Source organism: Xyrauchen texanus, chromosome 36, assembly GCF_025860055.1.
Source record: "Xyrauchen texanus isolate HMW12.3.18 chromosome 36, RBS_HiC_50CHRs, whole genome shotgun sequence".
In the NCBI taxonomy this organism is placed as follows: Eukaryota; Metazoa; Chordata; class Actinopteri; order Cypriniformes; family Catostomidae; genus Xyrauchen; species Xyrauchen texanus.
In genome coordinates this window covers 2,747,192-2,769,549 of record NC_068311.1, presented here as the reverse complement: position 1 = coordinate 2,769,549, position 22,358 = coordinate 2,747,192, and the positions used below count along the sequence as shown (strand labels likewise).

The 22,358-nt window shown below is 41.7% G+C and overlaps 1 protein-coding gene across 2 annotated transcripts in view; it reads right to left on the bottom strand.

Moving 5' to 3' along the window:
- Positions 1–237: 237 nt before the first annotated feature.
- LOC127629578 (interleukin-1 receptor accessory protein) overlaps positions 238–22,358 on the bottom strand; it is a 37,005-nt gene continuing 14,884 nt past the window's right edge. The window contains exons 3-11 of one of the 2 annotated variants that reach the window (XM_052106675.1): positions 17,411–17,693; positions 14,370–14,556; positions 13,895–14,066; positions 13,533–13,604; positions 12,109–12,241; positions 11,877–12,025; positions 9,491–9,634; positions 9,146–9,289; positions 238–1,116 (exon numbers count right to left, since the gene is read on the bottom strand). In XM_052106675.1, coding sequence (XP_051962635.1) covers positions 380–1,116; positions 9,146–9,289; positions 9,491–9,634; positions 11,877–12,025; positions 12,109–12,241; positions 13,533–13,604; positions 13,895–14,066; positions 14,370–14,556; positions 17,411–17,693 — 2,021 coding nt within the window. In that variant the 3' untranslated portion in view covers positions 238–379. Of the gene's footprint in view, positions 1,117–5,875; positions 6,790–9,145; positions 9,290–9,490; positions 9,635–11,876; positions 12,026–12,108; positions 12,242–13,532; positions 13,605–13,894; positions 14,067–14,369; positions 14,557–17,410; positions 17,694–22,358 lie in introns of those variants that run through there. The other variant, XM_052106676.1, reaches the window with a different exon arrangement.

Genomic DNA, 22,358 nt, shown 5'->3' with positions numbered 1-22,358 from the left:
TGAGGTCAAAGATAATTTATGGTCTGACCATCCCCCGTCCCCATTATGGAAAAGAACTGTCAAGACATTCTGCCAAACATCTCAGTTCGTGTCCCACACAAGAATGAAAAACATACAAGTATGACATGAGGGTGAGTAAATAATTACCATTCTTGGGAGAACTATCCCTTTAAAAATAAAACTTAGCATAAACAGGTCAAAAGTCGAGTTAAGTTGAATTTAGTTTATTGCATTGCTGATAAATAGTTGCATAACTCATGATAATTTTAAATTGTGAAGTATGTGTGTGTGTGTGTGTGTGTGTGTGTGTGTGTGTGTGTGTGTGTACAGTCTACAGATTTAAATTCAGTTGTGTTATTTCTCAAGCCATTTGTGTGCGTCAACAATGTGTTGTTTGCAGTTCATTATTCTGGTTGTTGTTGATCGGTTCGCAGGGGCAGAGGTCGTTGCCAGGGTCGTTTCCAGGCTCAGTATTTGAGCTGTGTGTGACATGAGGTATCCTTCCATTGGCCACGGGTTGGTGCAGGTGTGTGTTCCACTGAGGTGCAATGACTCCGCCCCAAATTCTGTGACTCTCCTCAAAACTCACACAGATGGCACAGCCACGCCCATTCTGCTCACAGCCCCACCCCCTTCTCTCCCGTACACCCAAATGCCTCATCCCGACCCAACCCCTGTTACCTCTGCTGACCTCCAGCGCTTTACTGCGGCGGTTGTGTCTGAGCGATATCGACTGCACTTGTTTGTAACGTGTGGCCACGGACGCCAAGTCCGAATGCGAGGAAGTGCTATCGATGAGTCTCTTCCCAAGCGAGAGAGGTCGTAGGGGCAGAGCCAACCGCAGGAGCTTCCAGAACCGTGAGTTTGTTCGCTCTGAGCGCGCTCCGTGCCAGCGGATGCTGGTGGAGTTGTTGCGCAGTTCCATGATGTCGCTGCAGGGGGCGCTGAGCGTGTGGCGCCTGACTGTGATGACGGGAGTGCGAGAAGTGTGAAGCAGGTACAAACACAGGCGACATTCCAGCAGACTGACGCTCTTCTCGCACAAACAGTCGGAACTCAAGACCACCAGTAATCTACGGCACGCCTGCATACACCTGAGCACCGACTCCAACAGATCTGAGAGAGACAAAAACAAACATTAGATGCCAGAACAGCGCTTTTAACTTCATTCCAACAAATGGAGCGTAACAGAATGGTTCATGAAGTAAAAATGCCATCTCATCATGCGATAATGTAATATAAACATATATAAAAAAAGACCTACCATGATCTCTGAGACTGTCTGCGTGTTTGAGACTCGTAGTAGTGAACTACATTACCCATAATCCTTAAGCACGACTCTCCAATCAGAACAGTCGCTGCATGCAGCGCTGTAGTGAGTTTATGATGCTAGCTAGGCAATGTTAGCTAATGTTAACATGGGAGTAATGATGTCTTCTGTGATTTATATTTGATCTATTTTATTTCAAATGGAGAAAATAAATGGGAAAATACTCGGAGTGTGCAATCACTCTTTTATCACTGCAATGAAAGAACTAGCATGCTGCTTATTGCATCCGCTGCAAATACTGTTTACGGCAGAGTATTTATTTTAATAGTATGTGGAAAACTGTCTCAGCTTTTGGGAGTCTGATTGAAGTCGACACTTTGGAAATGCAGAGTCGGATTGCACTATAGGATGCAATATCACACAGTGGGCTCTGGTGGTTTAACGCACATTTTTGGCTAAATGCATAGATCATACAAGTACTGCATGCAAATAAAACAATGTACACATGCTGCAAAAATATAGGAGTAGTTTTGTATTGCAAACATAGCCCTGAACAAATGCTGACTGTCATCTCTCGACTCCACACAATGAAGAAAGACAGTCTGTGATTGGCTACGATTTCTTACTTCCTCCAATCACTGATCACTCACATACGGAAGCCCTGAACCGCAAGGTGGAATAAAAAACATTCCTTCCTGAGCCGAAGTCTTAAATTTAGTTTTCCTTCTCTTCAAAAAAAGTAATGCGGTATGCAGAAACTAAGTTTTTAAATATAATTGTATCACATTCAGGGCTGGACTGGGAAGAGAAATCGGCCCGGGATTTTACATGGCAACTGGCCTAACCGTTGAGCGGCTGGTGGGTGGGTGTGCACGTGCTCGCTGTCCTTTTCTGTATATCGCGGCACCGTTTTGTGATCCGTTCTGCATAATGCGGCGGCTCATTGTCGCTTATCACAGCCCATTCACGTACCACAGGCCCGCTCTGTTCTATGAGTACGCCCCTGATCGCCCCAAAAGTGCGTCGGCCCACCGGGAAAATGCCCGGTATGCCAGATTACCAGTCCAGCCCTGATCACATTAAACACATTTTCCGTGTGTTTCAAATGCGTAGAGAAATCGTTATATTAATATATACTACATTCCACCATCAAAGTCTGCACATGACATAAAGCAACAGAGAAAGCATTAAAAGCATAAGATTATACGTTTACTGATAGCGGCACCTGGTGGCCAAGGTTGGTACTGCATTCATTTTTTTTTTTTTTTTTTTTTAAAGAGAGAGAGAAAAAAAATGATTTTGAATCCAGGAAGGAAATGAGACACATTTTTTTTCAGGGCTTCCGTACTCATGCAAACATTTCAAGGTGTGTTTGAAATTAGCACAGACTTCAACTCCCTCCAGGTGTTGTCGAGGGGATCTTTGCTGCAGTATTAAATGAGTTGTCTGGACTCACAACTGTAAGTGTTTGAACTGATAAATACTGCATATGTGTATATCTGTATGTGCAATGCAAAACTGTGCGTATTAGTCTTACTGTAAGACTTAAAGTGTTTATATTCCGATTAAATCAATGAAATATGAAGGTTTCCTGCTTTAAATCTGTTTCTCTAAACTTCAGATAGCAATATAGTAATTTCCATAGACTCAGTGAGTAATTAAAACAGGATTGAAAATAAATAAAAAATGAAATGATGAAATTGGATGTAACTTAAATGTAAAGCTTGTATTTAAAAAAATATACAATGAGAGTACATGGTGCATACTGTACATGGCATGATCAGAAAAGATTCAAAACAGTGATGAATGACAATAACAATAAAAACATTGCAAATAAAACATACAGATAATAAAATGAGATGTATAATGAGCAGATCTTGATGTGTGTTACATAGTGACAAGCAGCATTTACGGGCCCAAGCACACTAACGGCATGTAATGAAGTCTGATCACTGATTATAAGAAAAGTGGTATAAAAACATATAAAGTAGACATGCTTATATTACAATGCAGCTCATTATAACATTTGACCAGTAGGTGGCGCTATTACCAAATGTATGTGGGACTTATTGGGACTCAGCATGACCCAAGGAATCAGATGAGGCCTAGAAGTTACAGGCCGAAACGTGTGTCACAACTTAACTTTGAACAGTTGGTGGCTCTAGAGGGTTTGCGTTAGAGACCCCAAATTTGGGACAGTTCCCTTTAAGACTATCCTCTATCAGTGTGCCAAATTTCACAACTTTCCTCCAAAGTTTTCTATGGGCTGCCATTGACTCCCAGCCAGAAAGAGAATAAAAAGAAAACCCGAATATATACAATAGGTGTCTACGCAGCATCTGTGACCCCTAATTAATGACATAAGGAACAAAAACATATCTGGTGTCTGGTCAGCATTATTTCCAGCAGGTCTCTGCTCTCTTGTGGCGGATGTACGGTTACACACCTACAGCGAGAAGGACCTGTCTGCAGCCCGCAGAACGGGACGGGGCTACATGTGCCACTCCACCCAACTGACTCTCATTGGATCGATCATCTTTCATAGGCATACATGGTAGAAGATTTGGTCATTGTTGATGTGTTGATATTAAAGTAAACCTTTTCAGCAGATTCGTTCAATGTGAATTTGCAGTAAAAACTTGCGATTTACTGCTCTGACAAGTTCCCATTCAAACCAGTGTCCCACATGGGACACCAGATGTTACCCTGTGAAACCGCTCTTAAACTGTGTAAAATTCATTAGAATAGACATCAATGAAACATAGCGGGTTAATAATATTACCAACACTTTATAATGTCTTAAAACGTCTTTTCTTTGCTCCTTGGAAATTCACATTGAACGAATCTGCCGAAAAAGCAAGTGAAATTCTTCACATCCGCAGTTAACACGATCCACACCGGTGGCAATCATTGGCTAGGCATTAACCAATAAAATGCCTTCATTGCCGCATCCCCAGCTGAACACCGGTCCTGCTCTCATGTGAGCGCGCAAGTGAGTTTTGCAACAGGGTTTTCGCAAAAGTGAAAGTGTGAAGATTTAAAGGTGCAGTGCCAGATTTGAGAGGTTGTGAGTGCCCATTTGTGAGGTTGTAAGTGCCCATTTGAGAGCTTGTAAGTGCCCATTTGAGAGGTTGTGAGTGCCCATTTGAGAGGTTGTGAGTGCCCATTTGAGAGGTTGTAAGTGCCCATTTGAGAGGTTGTGAGTGCCCATTTGAGAGGTTGTAAGTGCCCATTTGAGAGGTTGTAAGTGCCCATTTGAGAGGTTGTGAGTGCCAATTTGAGAGGTTGTGAGTGCCAATTTGTGAGGTTGTAAGTGCCCATTTGAGAGCTTGTAAGTGCCCATTTGAGAGGTTGTGAGTGCCCATTTGAGAGGTTGTGAGTGCCAATTTGAGAGGTTGTAAGTGCCCATTTGAGAGGTTGTGAGTGCCCATTTGAGAGGTTGTAAGTGCCCATTTGAGAGGTTGTAAGTGCCCATTTGAGAGGTTGTGAGTGCCAATTTGAGAGGTTGTGAGTGCCAATTTGTGAGGTTGTAAGTGCCCATTTGAGAGGTTGTAAGTGCCCATTTGAGAGGTTGTAAGTGCCCATTTGAGAGCTTGTGAGTGCCCATTTGAGAGGTTGTAAGTGCCCATTTGAGAGGTTGTAAGTGCCAATTTGTGAGGTTGTAAGTGCCCATTTGAGAGGTTGTATGTGCCCATTTGAGAGGTTATAAGTGCCCATTTGAGAGCTTGTAAGTGCCCATTTGAGAGGTTGTAAGTGCCCATTTGAGAGGTTGTGAGTGCCCATTTGAGAGGTTGTAAGTGCCCTTTTGAGAGGTTGTAAGTGCCCATTTGAGAGGTTGTAAGTGCCCATTTGAGAGGTTGTAAGTGCCCATTTGAGAGGTTGTGAGTGCCCATTTGAGAGCTTGTAAGTGCCCATTTGAGAGGTTGTAAGTGCCCATTTGAGAGGTTGTATGTGCCCATTTGAGAGGTTGTATGTGCCCATTTGAGAGGTTGTATGTGCCCATTTGAGAGCTTGTAAGTGCCCATTTGAGAGCTTGTAAGTGCCCATTTGAGAGCTTGTAAGTGCCCATTTGAGAGCTTGTATGTGCCAATTTGAGAGGTTGTGAGTGCCCATTTGTGAGGTTGTAAGTGCCGATTTGAGAGGTTTTAAGTGCTGTTTTGTGGTTGTACTGTGAAAATAAATTAAAGTACAAAAGTTACTTTACACCATTTGAGAGCTGTTGAACAGTTTAGCCAGACAATTTGATTTTAGTGCCTACTTGTATGTAATATTCAATCCTAAATTCTACGGATTTTATCTTGTGTTAAAACTGGTGAACAAATTGAGATTTATAAAGCCAGAAACTGACGTGAAAATGCATCGGTGCAAACTTTGGGTTTACAGATTTGAATGTTCATCAGTCCATGCCACTCAGTCCTGCTACATTTGTTTGCAATGACCCGTTTGGTACAACACAATTTCATAACACTTACGAGCCATAATCAAAAGTATAAAAGTTATTTCGCTTACACCGACTACTGCCGCATTTCCTATCATGTACACACATGAAAGACGAGCGAGCCAATGAGAGTACCCCGCCCCATGCGTTGCCCCGCCCCTTTCCAGGCTGCAGCCAGATGTACTTGTCTCCAGCTGCAGTGACATTACAAAACTTTACATTACCAGAGTTAGCGATAACAAATGACACATTTTATAATCATTGCACTTTCAAAAGTAACAAGTTTAACGTATGTTACTCTTATAATTACACCATAATACAACGGATACCTGAAAAGTGATTAAGTAATACGATACTTTTCTTTTTAAGTACTGACAAATGCTTTTGAACACACCTCCCTTGCAAGCAATCTTCGTCACTAAATGAATAAATAAAAAGAATAATAATAAGTAAACAAAACGGCATGAGTCTTCAAAAATTCTCTTATTATTATGATGCAATAAATATTGTCATCTTTTGCAAAAAAATACCTTTTTTAACGTTTAACAAATTGCAGTTCACTCTGTAAATATGTCTGTACTGTAACGCACTTGAAGAATAAGCATCTATAAGCTACTCTTTTCCACGATGTGTGTTTTGTGTGTGTGTGTGTGTGTGTGTGTCGGGTGCATTTGAGTTAATGTCTTATGTTAATGTGAGTTGCGTGTGTGTGTGATATCTGTGAGTTGCGTGTCAGTGTTGTGTGTATTCTCTGTCAGTGGTGTGTGTGTGTTTCTCCTCATGGGCAGCTCCAGTTGTAGATGTTTCCAGAATCGTGAGGAGATCGGAGCCGATTTCTCTCCCTGCCAGCGTATGAGGGTCAGTGCCAGCCGGGCACGCCGCAGCTCTTTGACCCAGCTCTTCCGCCGAACCGGTTTAAACTGGATCAGAACCACTCTGAGACTGCCACCATGCAGCATGCTGGTTAACCCGGCCTGCAGCTCGAGCAGGGCCTGCGTCCCGCGGACGGCACTACTCGGACTGACAACAACCACCAGCCTGCGACTCTGACCCACAAACCTCAGTGTATCATCTGTTATAGCTACACACACACAGATACACGTTAATACAGTCACACACACAGAAACATGCACAAACATGCACAAACATGCACACCAGGGTCAGAAATGAACCAGATCTTAGGGCAAAAATAACATTTTAGCCCTCACAGATGTGCTCGTCCATAGACATTCAGTCTAATTTTCCCTCGTTATTGCACTGAATATCTCGGCCTCTGAGTGGACTACAAGCTCAATCTGGGTGTCATTAGAAAGCTGAGATCCTCCCCTTTGCAATGATATATAACACTGTATCATCAATAGTCGAACAAATATTTCTTTAAAATGCTTTTCCTTCTTAATGGCATATTTTGTTCTGGACATCTCAGATATAACATTGGATTATTCAGCCAAGCAAGCTCACCGACAAGTAAGAAATGGCTAATTTTGTATGTAAAAGCAGATATAAAGTTTTTGGCTATTTTGGGGCTTAAAGCAGCAGTTATCAGAGCATAAAAGAGACGTTGTATTTGACGAATTACAGAAATCATATTTCACTTTGTGATTCTTTTGAAAATCTTTTGAACTGTGGTATTAGGGAAACAAAATAACCTATACAGGCACATTCCTGAGAATGAGAGCTTTCATTTGATATATGACTTGTCTAGTTAGGTGCTACGTGAAGAACTTCATATGAATATATCTACCCCGTTACCTCTAGGGGGTGCTAATTTTCAAAGCAAATATTTTGAGGCCTCATTTTGTTAATTTAAGGAACATACATGCAGAAGTGATGGTTATCCCTGAAAAGGTCAGATTCTAAGCTTTCAAATGATACCTCATATGCCTGACTTAAGTTTAAATTTAAACGTAAAAAAAAAACGTCCGCGATATAGCGCCCCCCTTTGGCGGATGCAACCAGTTCAATCTGTGAATGCAGATTTTTCGGATCCGTTAAAATAAGATGCAATTAAACACGCCAGCATAATAATAAATTTTCCAAACATGCAAAACCCTTCCTATTTATGTCAAATTTATGAATTTGCACCCTATTTGCTGAATTAGTTTAATAACAATAATATTAATGATTATGATTCCATTATAATAACAACAATAAAAGTGGCTGTATGCGATTTTGCCTGTTCTCATTGTATTGTAGTTGCAGCGAATTATTGAGGCGTAATGCCATTTTTATGCCATGTTGTTCGTAAGAGTCGTCAGCGGGGGGCGCTATTTTGCAGCTGTTGTTTTAACATCCGTTTCGGCATGATGTTGGTCTCAATCATGGCTGGACTGGGAAGAGAAATCGCCCGGGATCTTACATAGCATCGGGGGGTGTTCGCTATTCTATTCTGCATATCACGGCGCCGTTTTGTGGTTCGTTCTGCGTAACGCGGAGCCTAATTTTAGCTTATCGCGGCCCATTCGGTCCGTTTCGCGGCCGACCCACTGGCCCGCTCGTTTCTTCTGATTGCCAATCCGCCACTGATCAGCCCCAAAGTGTGTCGACCCAGCCGTGGTCTCAATAAAGCTAATTTGGTGTCTTTGGAGTGCTGGTTTTGGAAAGAGGGGGTGTAGCGGCTAAAATCGCTTGTCATGTCGCTATAAATGTCAAGTTTTAGGCTTATAACTCAAATATATATGTTCCTCTAAGAACAGATGTATACGATTTTAAGTGTTTATAACTAAAACTATTGAGTGCAAAACGGAGGCTTTGAGGAATACCCATAATTCCTTGCACTTGAATAATTTATTTACATTTGCGTGGTCAAAGGGAACATAAGGGGGCATTTAAATAGTTATTATTAAGAATTAATAGAGGTTTTAGCTATTTTGTAGTATTCTTTAGCTGTTACTTGTGATGTCATCTTTAGGGTGATTTGTGTCCCGTTTGGTCAAGTTGGACCCTGTTAAGTAGAAACAACAACATATAAATAGCAAACCTGAGTTAACTTAAATAGTTAAGTTCATTCTATATGATCACCAAGTTAAGTGAACTTAAACACACAAGTTTTGGAGAAGCCATTACTCAATTAAATTGAGTAAAGTCAACTTATTATGGTTCTTGTTATTCTCAATAGTTGTTGAACGGGGGGTGTTCGCTGTCCTTTATCTGCATATCGCGGCGCCGTACTGCGGTCCGTACTGCGTAACGCGGTGGCTCATATGAGTTTATCGCGGCCCATTCGGCACGTTTCGCGGACGATCGACCAGCCCCCTCGGTTCTCCCGATGGCCAGTCCGCCCCTGATCGGCCCCAAAGTGCGTCGGCCCACCGGGAAAATGCCCGGTATCCCAGATTACCAGTCCAGCCCTGATTCAGTCATGAATATCAAATGTTGCCCATTATTGTAGAGGTTAATTTCTGACACTGATGCAAACACACATCTGTTGTACTCACTCCCTCCTGGGAGACTGTCTCGGTCGAATATACAGACAGAGTAACCGAATTCTGTCTCCAGAACTCGACGCAACGTGGACAGCACAAACTCTTCCTCCTCGCTGTTCCGGGCGTACGAGATGTACACGTCATACTTCTTATCATCTGAAGATAGACAGACAGAAAGAGATGGTTATGACTTGATTTGGCCCAATAACTCCAATAAATGTGGGCGTATGGCTTCAGAAGACTTGGAATATAGTGCATGAGTCATATGAACTGCTTTTAGGATACTTGCGTGGTGTTTTTCATTCATTTTTGGAGCTTGATAGCCATGGATTGGATGGAAAAGTGCAGATTTCTCACCTGTGAAGCTCTCATCAGTGCCAAACCAGGAGCGGTACAGCAGCAGAAGTTCAAGCCAGAACACGTGATAGATGACAAACATCATCAACATGAGGGCGAGAGTCACACCTAACCCACAACCCAACTCCAGAGTGGGGACATACACTACACACACACACATAAAAAAAAGATTGTACATACACACAAGAACAATATTAGGGCTAAATCTGGTGAAACCTCCCTATAAACTATGTGAAAAAAATCCCCTTTTTCTCCCAATTTGGAACGCCCAATTCCCAATGCGCTCCAAGTCCTCGTGATGGCGTAGCGACTCGTCTCAATCCGTGTGGCGGAGGACGAATCTCAGTTGCCTCTGCATCTGAGACCGTCAATCCGCACATCTTATCAAGTGACTGGTTGAGAGCGTTACCGCGGAGACGTAGCATGTGTGGAGGCTTCACATTATTCTCCACGGCATCCACGCACAACTCACCACACGCCCCACCGAGAGCGAGAACCACATTATAGCGACCACGAGGAGGTTATCCCATGTGACTCTACCCTCCCTAGCAACCAGGCAAATTTGGTTGCTAAGGAGACCCTGCTGGAGTCACTCAGCACGCCCTGGTATTCGAACTAGCGAACTTCAGAGGTGGTGGCCAGCATCTTTACCACTGAGGTACCCAGTTCTTAAAATGTGTGTAAAATGCATTAATTGCTTAAAGGAATAGTTCACCCAAAAATGAAAATTCTCTCATCATTTACTCACCCTCATGCCATCCCAGATGTGTACGACTTCCTTTCTTCAGCAGAACACAAACACATTTTTTTAGAAGTATATCTCAGCTCTGTCGGTCCATACAATGGAAGTGAATGGTGGCCAGAACTTTGAAGCACCAAAAAGCACATAAAGGCAGCATAAAAGTAATCCATACGACTCCAGTGGTTAAATCCATGTCTTCTGAAGCGATCAAATTGATTTCGGGTGAGAATAAACCAAAATATAACTCCTTTTTCACGATTACCGGTCATCTTGACATCAGCAGTCTCCTTGACGATCATGATTTCAAGCTCAATGACACTTCCTAGCGCCATCTAGCGCTCTGCGCATGCGTCTAGCACTAGGAATTGTAATCAAGCTTGAAATCATGAGCTCCAAGGTGACTGCTGATGTCAAGATTACCGGCGATAGTGAAAAATATAGTTATATTTTGGTATATATTTATAAATTGTTACCAATTTGATACCTGATGTTTTTAGACGGATCGGGTATCGGTCTGATGAGCCTGATCCAAATCTGATACTGTGTGTTAGTCGTGTTAATGTAAGCTCCATAAATGTCATAAAAGCACCATTAAAGTAGTCCATATGACTCGTGCATTTTATTCAAAGCCTCTTAAAGCCACTATCAGCTTTGTGAAATGTAAAAGGCTGCGTTTAATTAGTAAATATACAGTATGCATGCGCAGTGCGTTGCAGTGAATGCTGCTGCTCTGTTGACACACATACATAACACGCGCAGGCTGGTGAGGCGGTCACGGCTATTTTCAGCCCTCAGAGCTCGCGGCTATTTTCATATTTCAGCGCTAGTCACGAACAACATCTCAGATGTAGATGCTCAAAGGTTCGGTTCAATGATCATTGCGTTTAGAACGGCACAAGAGGAGCATTTAACCAGAATTTGAACAAGAAGCAAACTAGCCTACATACAGACACTTACAGGACTTCCTGGAGTGTTCAGACCGTCAAAATAAAAGCTGAAGGGTTTTAAAGTTGCTAGGGAGGGTAGAGTCACATGGGGTAACCTCCTCGTGGTCGTATCGGTGTATCCCTAGTCTTTTCTCACCTAAAATGGTTAGGTCGTTTCAGAAGACATGGATTAATCCACTTTTATGCTTAATTTACGTGCTTTTTGGAGCTTCAAGTATGGACCTACAGAGCTGAGATATTCTTCTAAAAATCTTCACTTGTGTTCTGCAGAAGAAAGAAAGTCTTACATGCCTGGGATGGCATGAGGGTGAGTAAATGATGAGATAATTTTTAGATTGTAGGGTGAACTATCCCTTTAAAATGTGGGTAAATAATAAAAAAAATGGCTGATTTTATTTTAACTCATGTTTACATCTATTTTTACAAATGCTTTGGCAATGTAGGGCTATTTTGTACCATGTGAGTAAAGCTATTACTGTAATATATATAAAGCTGTGTGTGTGTGTGCATTTGTGTGTGTGTGTGCATTTGTGTGTGTGTGTGTGCATTTGTGTGTGTGTGTGCGTTTGTTTGTGTGCGTTTGTGTGTGTGCATTTGTGTGTGTGTGTGTGTGTGCATGTGTGTGTGTGTGTGCATTTGTGTGTGTGTGTGCATTTGTGTGTGTGTGATGTGTGTGTGTGTGTGTGTGTGTGTTTACATTCTGCCTTGAGTACAGCTCTACTGGTGTTGAAGCCGCGACTGTTTCTGGTAGAGCATTGAAACTCTCTCTTCAGGTCATCAGCTGAGAAATCCATGACGTACAGGAACCTCTGTTTTATCTGATCGCCGTAATAATCAGACACAATCCTGAAAGCACAATCACACACACATTCAACGAAACACACTAGAGACAGCCAGAGAAAGTGAGAGATGTATATGGCGGTCTGTACTCGGCCTCCGGTGAGGTGAATCGTGAGTCGGCGAGTTGTTCCACAGTTCTGTTATCAATAGTCCACCAAATCTCTTGCTTTTCATCATATAGGTGAGGCAGCTTTACTCGACAGGACAGTTCCGCCCGTCTACCTGAAACGTCAACACAAGAATTGCAAGAGTTTTAATATGCAATTTCTTCCCCTCAAAACAGTTCACAGTGTCAGCTACAGTTGTGTGCACGGGCTAATATTAGGGCCGGATCCGTTCCGGTTCCGTTACGGAACTTTTGTATTCAAAAAAGGAAACAAAGAACTATCAGCTTGTTTGTCAATTGATTCCATTTCTTGTATGATCCGGTCCAGTTTTTGTTTCATCCATTTCACACATTGCGTCTCCTTTTATAGAGTATGCTTGCTCAAAATAACGTTCAAGTTCAATTTGCCAACGTTGGTCGAGCTGGCACAGGTGGGGACGCCTCCTATGGTTGGCCTGAATACGTTGAACCCGGATGGCACTTTGAAGCCTGACATGAGCGCTGTCCCACACCCTCTCACTTCTCCTGACCCATTCCTCCACAGGACTGCATAGAGACCTATAGGATGCTCCCTTGCTCCCTATTTAGTAAAAGACTTAACCTCCAGTGTGCTGTCTGTCTGCACTGGTCTCAGAACAGTTTGAAATGCACCTTATTTTCATCCTAACTCCATATAAAGCCTCTTAAAGCAACATATTCAGCTTTTGGATGAACCCATTGATTCTCGACATGATAATGTACAGTAAATATAGGATGTCTAGCATTGAGGCATTTCGCTAAAAATCACTATAATTTTAAAAATGGCCTTTAGTCCTCGTGGTGGAGTAGTGACTCACTTCAATCCGGGTGGCAGAGGACGAATCTCAGTTAGCTCCGCCTCTAAGACCGTCAATCCGTGCATCTTATCACGTGGCTTGTTGAGAGCGTTACCATGGAGACGGAGCACATGTGGAGGCTTCGCTCTATTCTCCGCGGCATCCATGTACAACATACCACGTGCCCCCCGAGAGCAAGAACCACATTATAGCGACCACGAGTAGGTTACCCCATGTGACTCTACCCTCCCTAGCAACCGGGCCAATTTGGTTGCTAAGGAGACCCGGCTGGAGTCACTTGCGACTCCAGGTGTGATAGTCAGCGTCAATACACGCTGAGCTACCCAGGCCCCGATAATCCTACATTTAATATAAAAACTTTCAATACAAATGACATAATCAGCATAACTAGCAGAATAACAACTTTTAGGGTTACCCCACCTCCAAAATACCAATTTAACCCCTGGTTGAGTGTACTTTTACACCATTTTTAGAGTCTCTCAGGGTCTACCCAGCATCCAAAATTCCCATGGAAACATTTCACCTAACAACAAGCATGTAAAGAAACAAGAAATAACTCAGTCACACTCACCCAGAGTGACGGAGTAGATCTGATCTTTAGCAGGATTCAAAATAAAGGGCTCTTTATTGCCAATATCAGGAACTACAGGAGACAAAGAGACAGAGAAAGTGTGTTTATGATGATCCAGTAATGTGCTCCGGTAGCCCCACTGGTAGCACTTCTTATTGACAGAGAAATCAAAATAATAAAAAGTCCTATACGCCAATGGGGAATTAAAAATACCCTGGAGTCGCGAGTTAGAATCCAGGGCGTGCTGAGTGACTCCACCCAGGTCTCCGCAAAAAAATGCACCAGAGTTGCTTCGGATCAAATTAGCAATTGTAAGAGAAGAGCAAAACGAGATGAGGTGAGAAGAGAAGTTATCGCTTTACCAACAGCTGTGACGTTTATTGTGCGTGTGAAATTGAGCAAGCGTCCGTTCATCTGGTATGAAACCACACATGTGTAGACACCAGCGTAGGGATCCAGCATCCTGTAGATCACAACGTCATCACCTTTCAGCTCTCTGTCCATTTTAAACAAAAATGCATCAGTCCTGCACCACTGCGGAGAGAGAATATGAAAGACGGTGGATGAAACTTCTTGTTTATGAATGTAGATAAAAAAAACACTAGCCACTTTCACACTCCTGTAAAGTGACTGTGACAAGGAGGAGGGCATCACAAAATTCAATACAAGGTCCTGTTTTTTGTTTTTAAAGTGGTTCATGATATAGCCCCTGCTTACCTCACTGAGCTTATACATTTGCATTATTCATGTAGATCATTAAGATCGGCCAATTAGGACACACACAAACACACACACACACACACACACACACAAACACACACACACACAGATACTCACATGGTACCAGGTGACGGAGTGTGTGCTGTTGGGCAGCGTGAGTGTGTGCAGGTCAGGACAGGTGAGGGTGCGTTCAATTTGGAACGGTATAGATATGTTCAGGTGTGGTTGAGCTTTAATGTCACACTCTCCATCCCGATGAATCACCTCCAGCTCCACACCGATCTTTACACATGATGAAATGTTGCTGCCACAGACAAATACACACAATATGAGCATTTTATCTACAGAATGATTTCATTAGGGGTCCAAAAACGGAAGGTGAACTATTTGTATTGTATTTGTACTGATTGTCTTCTTACTATTATTATTAGCATAATTACAACTATTATCATAATTCTTCTGCCCTAAAAGTGTCTACAGACAGCAAATTTGTCAGGGTGGTCCCAAATCCCTCCCACAACCATCTGATCCTAGATGGCACTATAACAAGCACTTTTACTTTATCGTTAATATCTTCGCAAACGTTTAGGAATCAAAATTCGACTTGAATCGTCAAATCGTTCAGAAAAGTTGTTTTTATTTTTTACATTTTAATGCCAAGGACACCGACTAAAATATATAAAGGTCGCTATATCTTTTTTTTTTTTTTTGCATAAAAACCAGAGAAAAATGTTAAGTGTGGAATTAATAGGACAATTTAAATAATTAGTATTTTATATTGAAATTGTCCTTAAGCCCTTTGAGTCATCTTGGCCGGACGGCCACTTCTAGAGAGAGTACCTATAGTACTAAATCATCTTGGCTGGACGGCCACTTCTAGAGAGAGTACCTATAGTACTAAATCATCTTGGCTGGACGGCCACTTCTAGAGAGAGTACCTATAGTACTAAATCATCTTGGCTGGACGGCCACTTCTAGAGAGAGTACCTATAGTACTAAATCATCTTGCCTGGACGGCCACTTCTAGAGAGAGTACCTATAGTACTAAATCATCTTGGCTGGACGGCCACTTCTAGAGAGAGTACCTATAGTACTAAATCATCTTGGCTGGACGGCCACTTCTAGAGAGAGTACCTATAGTACTAAATCATCTTGGCTGGACGGCCACTTCTAGAGAGAGTACCTATAGTACTAAATCATTTTGCCTGGACGGCCACTTCTAGAGAGAGTACCTTTAGTACTAAATCATCTTGGCTGGATGGCCACTCTATAGAGAGTACCTATATTACTAAATCATCTTGGCTGGACGTCCACTTCTAGAGAGAGTACCTATAGTACTAAATCATCTTGGCTGGATGGCCACTTCTAGAGAGAGTACCTATAGTACTAAATCATCTTGGCTGGACGGCCACTTCTAGAGAGAGTACCTATAGTACTAAATCATCTTGGCTGGACGGCCACTTCTAGAGAGAGTACCTATAGTACTAAATCATCTTGGCTGGACGGCCACTTCTAGAGAGAGTACCTATAGTACTAAATCATCTTGGCTGGACGGCCACTTCTAGAGAGAGTACCTATAGTACTAAATCATCTTGGCTGGACGGCCACTTCTAGAGAGAGTACCTATAGTACACTGCAAAAAATGATTTTCTAGACAAGTATTTTTGTCTTGTATTCCTGTCAAATTATCTAAACTTTCTTAAACACGATTTATTTACTTGTCAAGCAAAATGGGATAAGATATTAAGTCTTGTTTTAAGATAAATCTAACTAAATTTAGTGAACTTTAGACTCAAAACAAGAAAAAATCTGCCAATGGGATAAGCAAAATAAACTTGTTTTCCTTTTAAATTAAGTTTATTTTGCTTACCACATTGGCAGATTTTTTTTCTTGTTTTGAGTCTAAAGTTCACTAAATTTAGTCAGATTTATCTTAAAACAAGACTTAATATCTTATCCCATTTTGCTTGACAAGTAAATAAATCGTGTTTTAAGAAAGTTTAGATAATTTGACAGGAATACAAGACAAAAATACTTGTCTAGAAAATCATTTTTTGCAGTGTACTAAATCATCTTGGCTGGACGGCCACTTCTAGAGAGTGTACCTATAGTACTAAATCATCTTGGCTGGACGGCCACTTCTAGGGAGAGTACCTATAGTACTAAATCATCTTGGCTGGACGGCCACTTCTAGAGAGAGTACCTACAGTACTAAATCATCTTGGCTGGACGGCCACTTCTAGAGAGAGTACCTATAGTACTAAATCATCTTGGCTGGATGGCCACTTCTATAGAGAGTACCTAGAGTACTAAATCATCTTGGCTGGACAGCCACTTCTAGAGAGAGTACCTACAGTACTAAATTATCTTGGCTGGACGGTGTCTTCTAGAGAGAGTACCTATAGTACTAAATCATCTTGGCTGGACGGCCACTACTAGAGAGAGTACCTATAGTACTAAATTATCTTGGTTGGACGGTCACTTCTAGAGAGAGTACATATAGTACTAAATCATCTTGGCTGGACGGCCACTTCTAGAGAGAGTACCTATAGTACTAAATCGTCTCCATATATAGATAGTTTGTCTAACTGTGGACAAATGCATATCTAAGCTCTTCGGTATAACTTTTTAACCCTTTCCAGCTTTATGCACATCAACAGTTCTTGATCGTAGGTCTTCTGAAATCTTTTGTGTGAGGTATGGTCCACATCATCAGATGCTCCTTGTGAATAGCAAACTCGAAATGTTTGAGTGCTTTTTACAAGTCAAAGTAGCTCTAACCCACACCTCCAATCTCGTTTCATTAATTGGACGCCAGGTTTGCCAACTCCTGACTCTTTTGTTTAGCCTAGGGGTTCACATACTTATTCCACAGCACTGTGAATGTTTACTGGGACAACACTTGTGACTTTGATGAAGATGAGAATGAGATATGAGCAATTATTGCCGAAAACCAGCCAATTCTGAAGGGTTCACATACTTTTTCTTGCCACTGTATATTGTGATTGTGAACACAAACAGCCCCCATTTTTCTAAAAAGGATATTAAGGATATTGCACAGCTGTATGCTTACTTTTAAGCACCAGTTAGCAATGTGTGCGATATAGCATACATTTGTATATATTTACATATATATATTTGAGTGTATGTGTGTTTACCGGAGCATGCAGATGTACTGTCCAGCGTCCTGCTCTGTGGCCGGTTGAATCCACAGATATTCTCGGTCTTTATGCAGTGTTTGTAGTTTGAGGTTGATGGGCTGCTCCAGCTCGTGTGTGTGTGTGTGTCTGTACCACAACAGTGACAGACTGCTGTTCTGAATCTGACTGTAGATGTAGAGCGTCGGATAAGAGAAGAGAGGACAGTACAGCCACGCCACCTCTCCATCATACACACGCACCGATCCCCCACTCCACACGCCCCAGTCATAACACTGCACATCTGAAACATTGAATACATACAGAATCACAATCAGAATCATCGTTATTTTCTTAGTCTACAAAGGAATTTAGGAGATACATTTGATTCTTAAATTAAACATAACGAAGAGAATGCAATTATGTCGACAGAGCTATGACAGTGCAACCTCTGAGCACATACATTAAAAACTCAAACACACATTTTCTGAGTGCACGCACGCTTATACCCTCAAACACACACATTCTTGCGTGCAATCAATATTCGGTAATTGAGCAATCAAAATTAATGATGTGAACATGGTGTAAAAGCTAAAACATTAAAAAGGCTGAATCAATTACAGCTTAAAATTCACACATCAGCAACTGATGCGTCGATAAAAAAATTTAATATCTAAGAGCTTCTGTATCGTCCTCTCGCTCTCTCTCACACACACACATACATACTACACACAAACACAAACACAATTTCAGTAAAATAATGAAAGATAAGGTGATTGTTTGAGTTTTGTGGTAAAATGCTGACCGTGCTAATGTCAAACTCAATTTAAATAAATTACCGTCCCGAATCAGACTTACACTGCATATAACTCACTCAGCGAACACACACACACACACACACGCATTGTATGCATAAACACACAGCGGAGTTTGAGGTCCAGTTGCACAAACAGTGGTATTGTATTTTGGTTTCAAACAACTACTTCAACCCCTATGGAAGCCCTGAATAGTCACTAGGTTCACTAGTGCCTTCCTGAGTCTATTGGGGCTTTTCCACTGCATGGTACAACTCGACTTGATGCGACTCTGCTCGCTTTTTGGGGGTTTTCCACTGTGGATAGTTCCTGGCACCTGGTACTTTTTTTAGTTCCACCTCGGTCGAAGTTCCAAGCGAGCCGAGCCGACACTAAATGTGATGTCAAAACCCTGCAGATCACTGGATTTGCGACACGGGACATCAAACCGCTAGTTTTAAAGTTAGCTACAGCGATAGCAGTATCATTTGTTCACGCGACTTTCAAATTGTTAAAAAATAAATGGCTGTGCGCAAAATCACGCAGCGGTGAATAAATGAGGTGCAGACGGTCCACTCGTTAGCGACTGTAACTATTGTAGCTGGCAATGGCAATGATGATGACACGATGACGATGACGTGAATTGAAGAACCCAAGTGCAGTTTATTTAAAATCTTGAAACCCTAACTCAACAAATGAACTAAACTTAAACTAGACTTACACATGGCTACATATACATACAACAATACTAGACAAGAGACAATGGCAAACATGAGGGCTTAAATACATGGACATGGGTAAACATAAGCCAATGAACAAACAGAACTCTAAACAAGATAACGAGACAATAAACTATAACCAATGACAAACTAGAACTGATAACAAAGTAATCAAACAATGAACCAATGAAAACAAGACACATGAACATGGAGGGAAACAGGAAGATCACGACAAGGAAACAGGAACAAAACATGACATTAACTTTTCAAAATAAGAGACATGAAAAACAGGAACCAACAGAATAAACATGACAGCGACGAACGAAATGATGCAAAATGAAAAAGTCTTTCAGGAAGTGTCTCGGATGTTGGGACACAAGGCTACCACCGGACCTCCCAACAGTGAAGGGAAAAGTAAAAAAAACACGTAAAAGTGACTACAGAACCATCAAAGAAAAGTGGAAGTGGTTCGACCAAATGGATGCTATCTAGACCGGCGAGCAATGGGACGAAGAGCGCCCTGGACGCAGCCATGATGGAGGATGGTACGTTTTGTTACGTTAACTCTATACTCGGCTTGAAAGCTTCACTTTATTTAGTTGAGCAGCTACTGGAAGCTTCTAAAACAACCAATTTAACTGTTACACTTGTGTAAAATCACCATGCAACAACTGCTTTATGCAGCACAATGAGCTAGCAGCTAACAGCTAGCGCTCGTGTTATTGTTTATGGTCAGTAATGTTTGTGTCATGTTTAAGATGATGTCACGGCAGTAGAGGTGGCACAACTATGACGATCAGCCTATAATCCCGCCCACGTTGAGGCGGCACTAAACAGCAGTGGAAATGCAAGCTCAGAAAAGTAAAGCGAGTCGAGTCGAACCGTAACGTGCCGTGAAAAAGTGCCATATTTTTTTTTTTGTCTAATAAATGTTTTTTTTTTTTTTTATATAAAAAGCACAATATCACTAGCAGCATCAATATTCCTGGTGGTGAATGTCATCAAACAACCACAAATAACTGGTACAGCATGCTGATAGCTAGCAAGCTAAAAAACAATTATAAACATAAATTCTTTTCTTGGGGAGAAAAAGAGAGAATTTTTTTTTTTTTTTTAAGTAAAAATCTTTCTTTAGAGAGGACATAGGCTCAGGAAATATTTTTTTATATAGCTCTTGGGTAAACAAGCGAACATATTGAAGCCACACTGGCATACTGTAACGAATGTGAAGTCAGGAGAAGGCAGACAGGAGGTGTGGATCCAAACGCGGTCTTTTATTAGGTAGAAATAAACATAAACAGATAGACACAAATGAAAACATCCACGGGGGGACAAAACCGAAACTAAAACACGAACACCACGAAACCTGGGAAACACGGAAGAGAGGGTACGGAGCAAACATAGAAACATAAACAAGCGTCAGGGAGAGTGCGACATGAACATGAAACGTCAACGATCGACAAAGGAGAGAGGAAACGACGAGGTTTAAGTAGACAGACACAGTGATAACAAAATAAGTGACAGGTGCGGACAATAACGCTGTGACAGCGGTGATGAGGAGTGAGGAAGAAGGGAAGTGTAGTTTTAACAGAGACAGTGAAACACAGGCGGACAACAAGGAAGACATGACAGGGAGCGTGTTCGGTGAAACAGAAAACACGGGACGGATAACAAGGAAGAGTGACAAGGAACGTGACTGGCGAGGGTGAAACAGGAAAAACGGGGCAGACCACATGGAAACGTGACATGAACGTGACTAGAGAAACAGAGAACACAGTGGCGACAACAGGAGATCGTAACACATACATTAAGACGAGGGTCAGCTATATTATAAAGGCACATTTTTACCGAAACGTGTTCTTAGGACAAAGGTATTTTGCATGGAAGTCAGGACGTTTTTTTAGGTTGTCACACCTGTTTAAAATATACACAATATTTGTTGGCCAAAACTATATTTTTGGGAGATTTTTGTGTGTTACCTTTTCCATTTTTGTCATTTCATGAATCATTTTAATGCGTTATAATTGTTTTACTTTTTATATTTAGCTGAAAAGCCAATAAAACAGCTGTTTAATGCAAGTGTAGATTTAAAGACAAACGTTAACCCTTCACCCCACTATGTTCACATGAAACCTACACCCCTGGTTTTATAGCTCGATCTGCTGGGACAACTTGCCCCATATAGTGTGACAATATGCCCGCAATTGGGGCAAAAAAGGTCAATGTGCGTTTAATGAACGGTATCTTTTTTTCCATGGCAATATTGTTAAAAAAGGTCAATGGATATTTTTGTAGCCAAGACTTCAAGGTATGTGGCTCTGTAGAAATTGACTTTAAAAAATAAACCCACCCTGAGAAATATTCACTGGAGTAGAACGTGACAACTAGCCCCCGTTTTCTCTATATACACGTTTATTAGTGAGGAGGACATCTTATAAATGCAATGGTTGTAATACAGTAAATTAAAGTTTAGTAACATTTTTAAGCAGTTTTCCTCGTAGGAACCTTTGGCTGCTCCACACATTGTCAGAGGAGGGACGTTTGGTCACATACAATGTAGACAAAACCTGACACACACATTCACACACAGGCAGGTGATGCCTGGAACTCTCTATGGGACGGACAGAAAGATTGGTGGGCCGGGCGGAGGTGGGGGTGTGAGGTGCAGCGGTGTGTGTGTGTGTAATTGGTCTGTCACTTTCCGACTGGGAGGGGATTAGTCTTCCTATTAGGAATGTCTTAGTACAAACGCACACACGCATACATACCCGCAGAACATTATAAATGACCCCTTCTGGAACAATCCGTTTCCTGTACCGCAGCGGGAAACGTTTTTAATTAACCCCTGTTTCCAGAGGTAGAACCAGCCCATAATCCCATGTCTGCACTTTACACACATGTGCACATACACCCACCCACCTGCATGAAATATTATGACATGTAACAGCACATACAATACAGCTGCCTCCTGCCCACATTCACACTATGGCTGTGTCTGAAAGCTGAAAAATGTTGCCTTCGCCGGAATTAAACTGAGATAGGAAGGCGTCATGTTTGCGTAACATCCTGTCTAATGAAATGCCTTCATCTGGTTTGTTGTCTTGGTTATCTTTAGATGTTTTAATTTTGGATGATTAATAAAACTTTTTCAAAAAACAGTTATAATTTGGACCTCGTTTTGGAAGATTCGTAAAACACCTCAGTTATAATTCAGACCTCATTTTGGAGGATTCGTAACACCTCAGTTATAATTTGGACCTCGTTTTGGAGGATTCGTAAAACACCTCAGTTATAATTTGGACCTCGTTTTGGAGGATTCGTAAAACACCTCAGTTATAATTCAGACCTCGTTTTGGAGGATTCGTAAAACATTAGTTATAATTTGGACCTCGTTTTGGAGGATTCGTAAAACACCTCAGTTATAATTTGGACCTCGTTTTGGAGGATTCGTAAAAC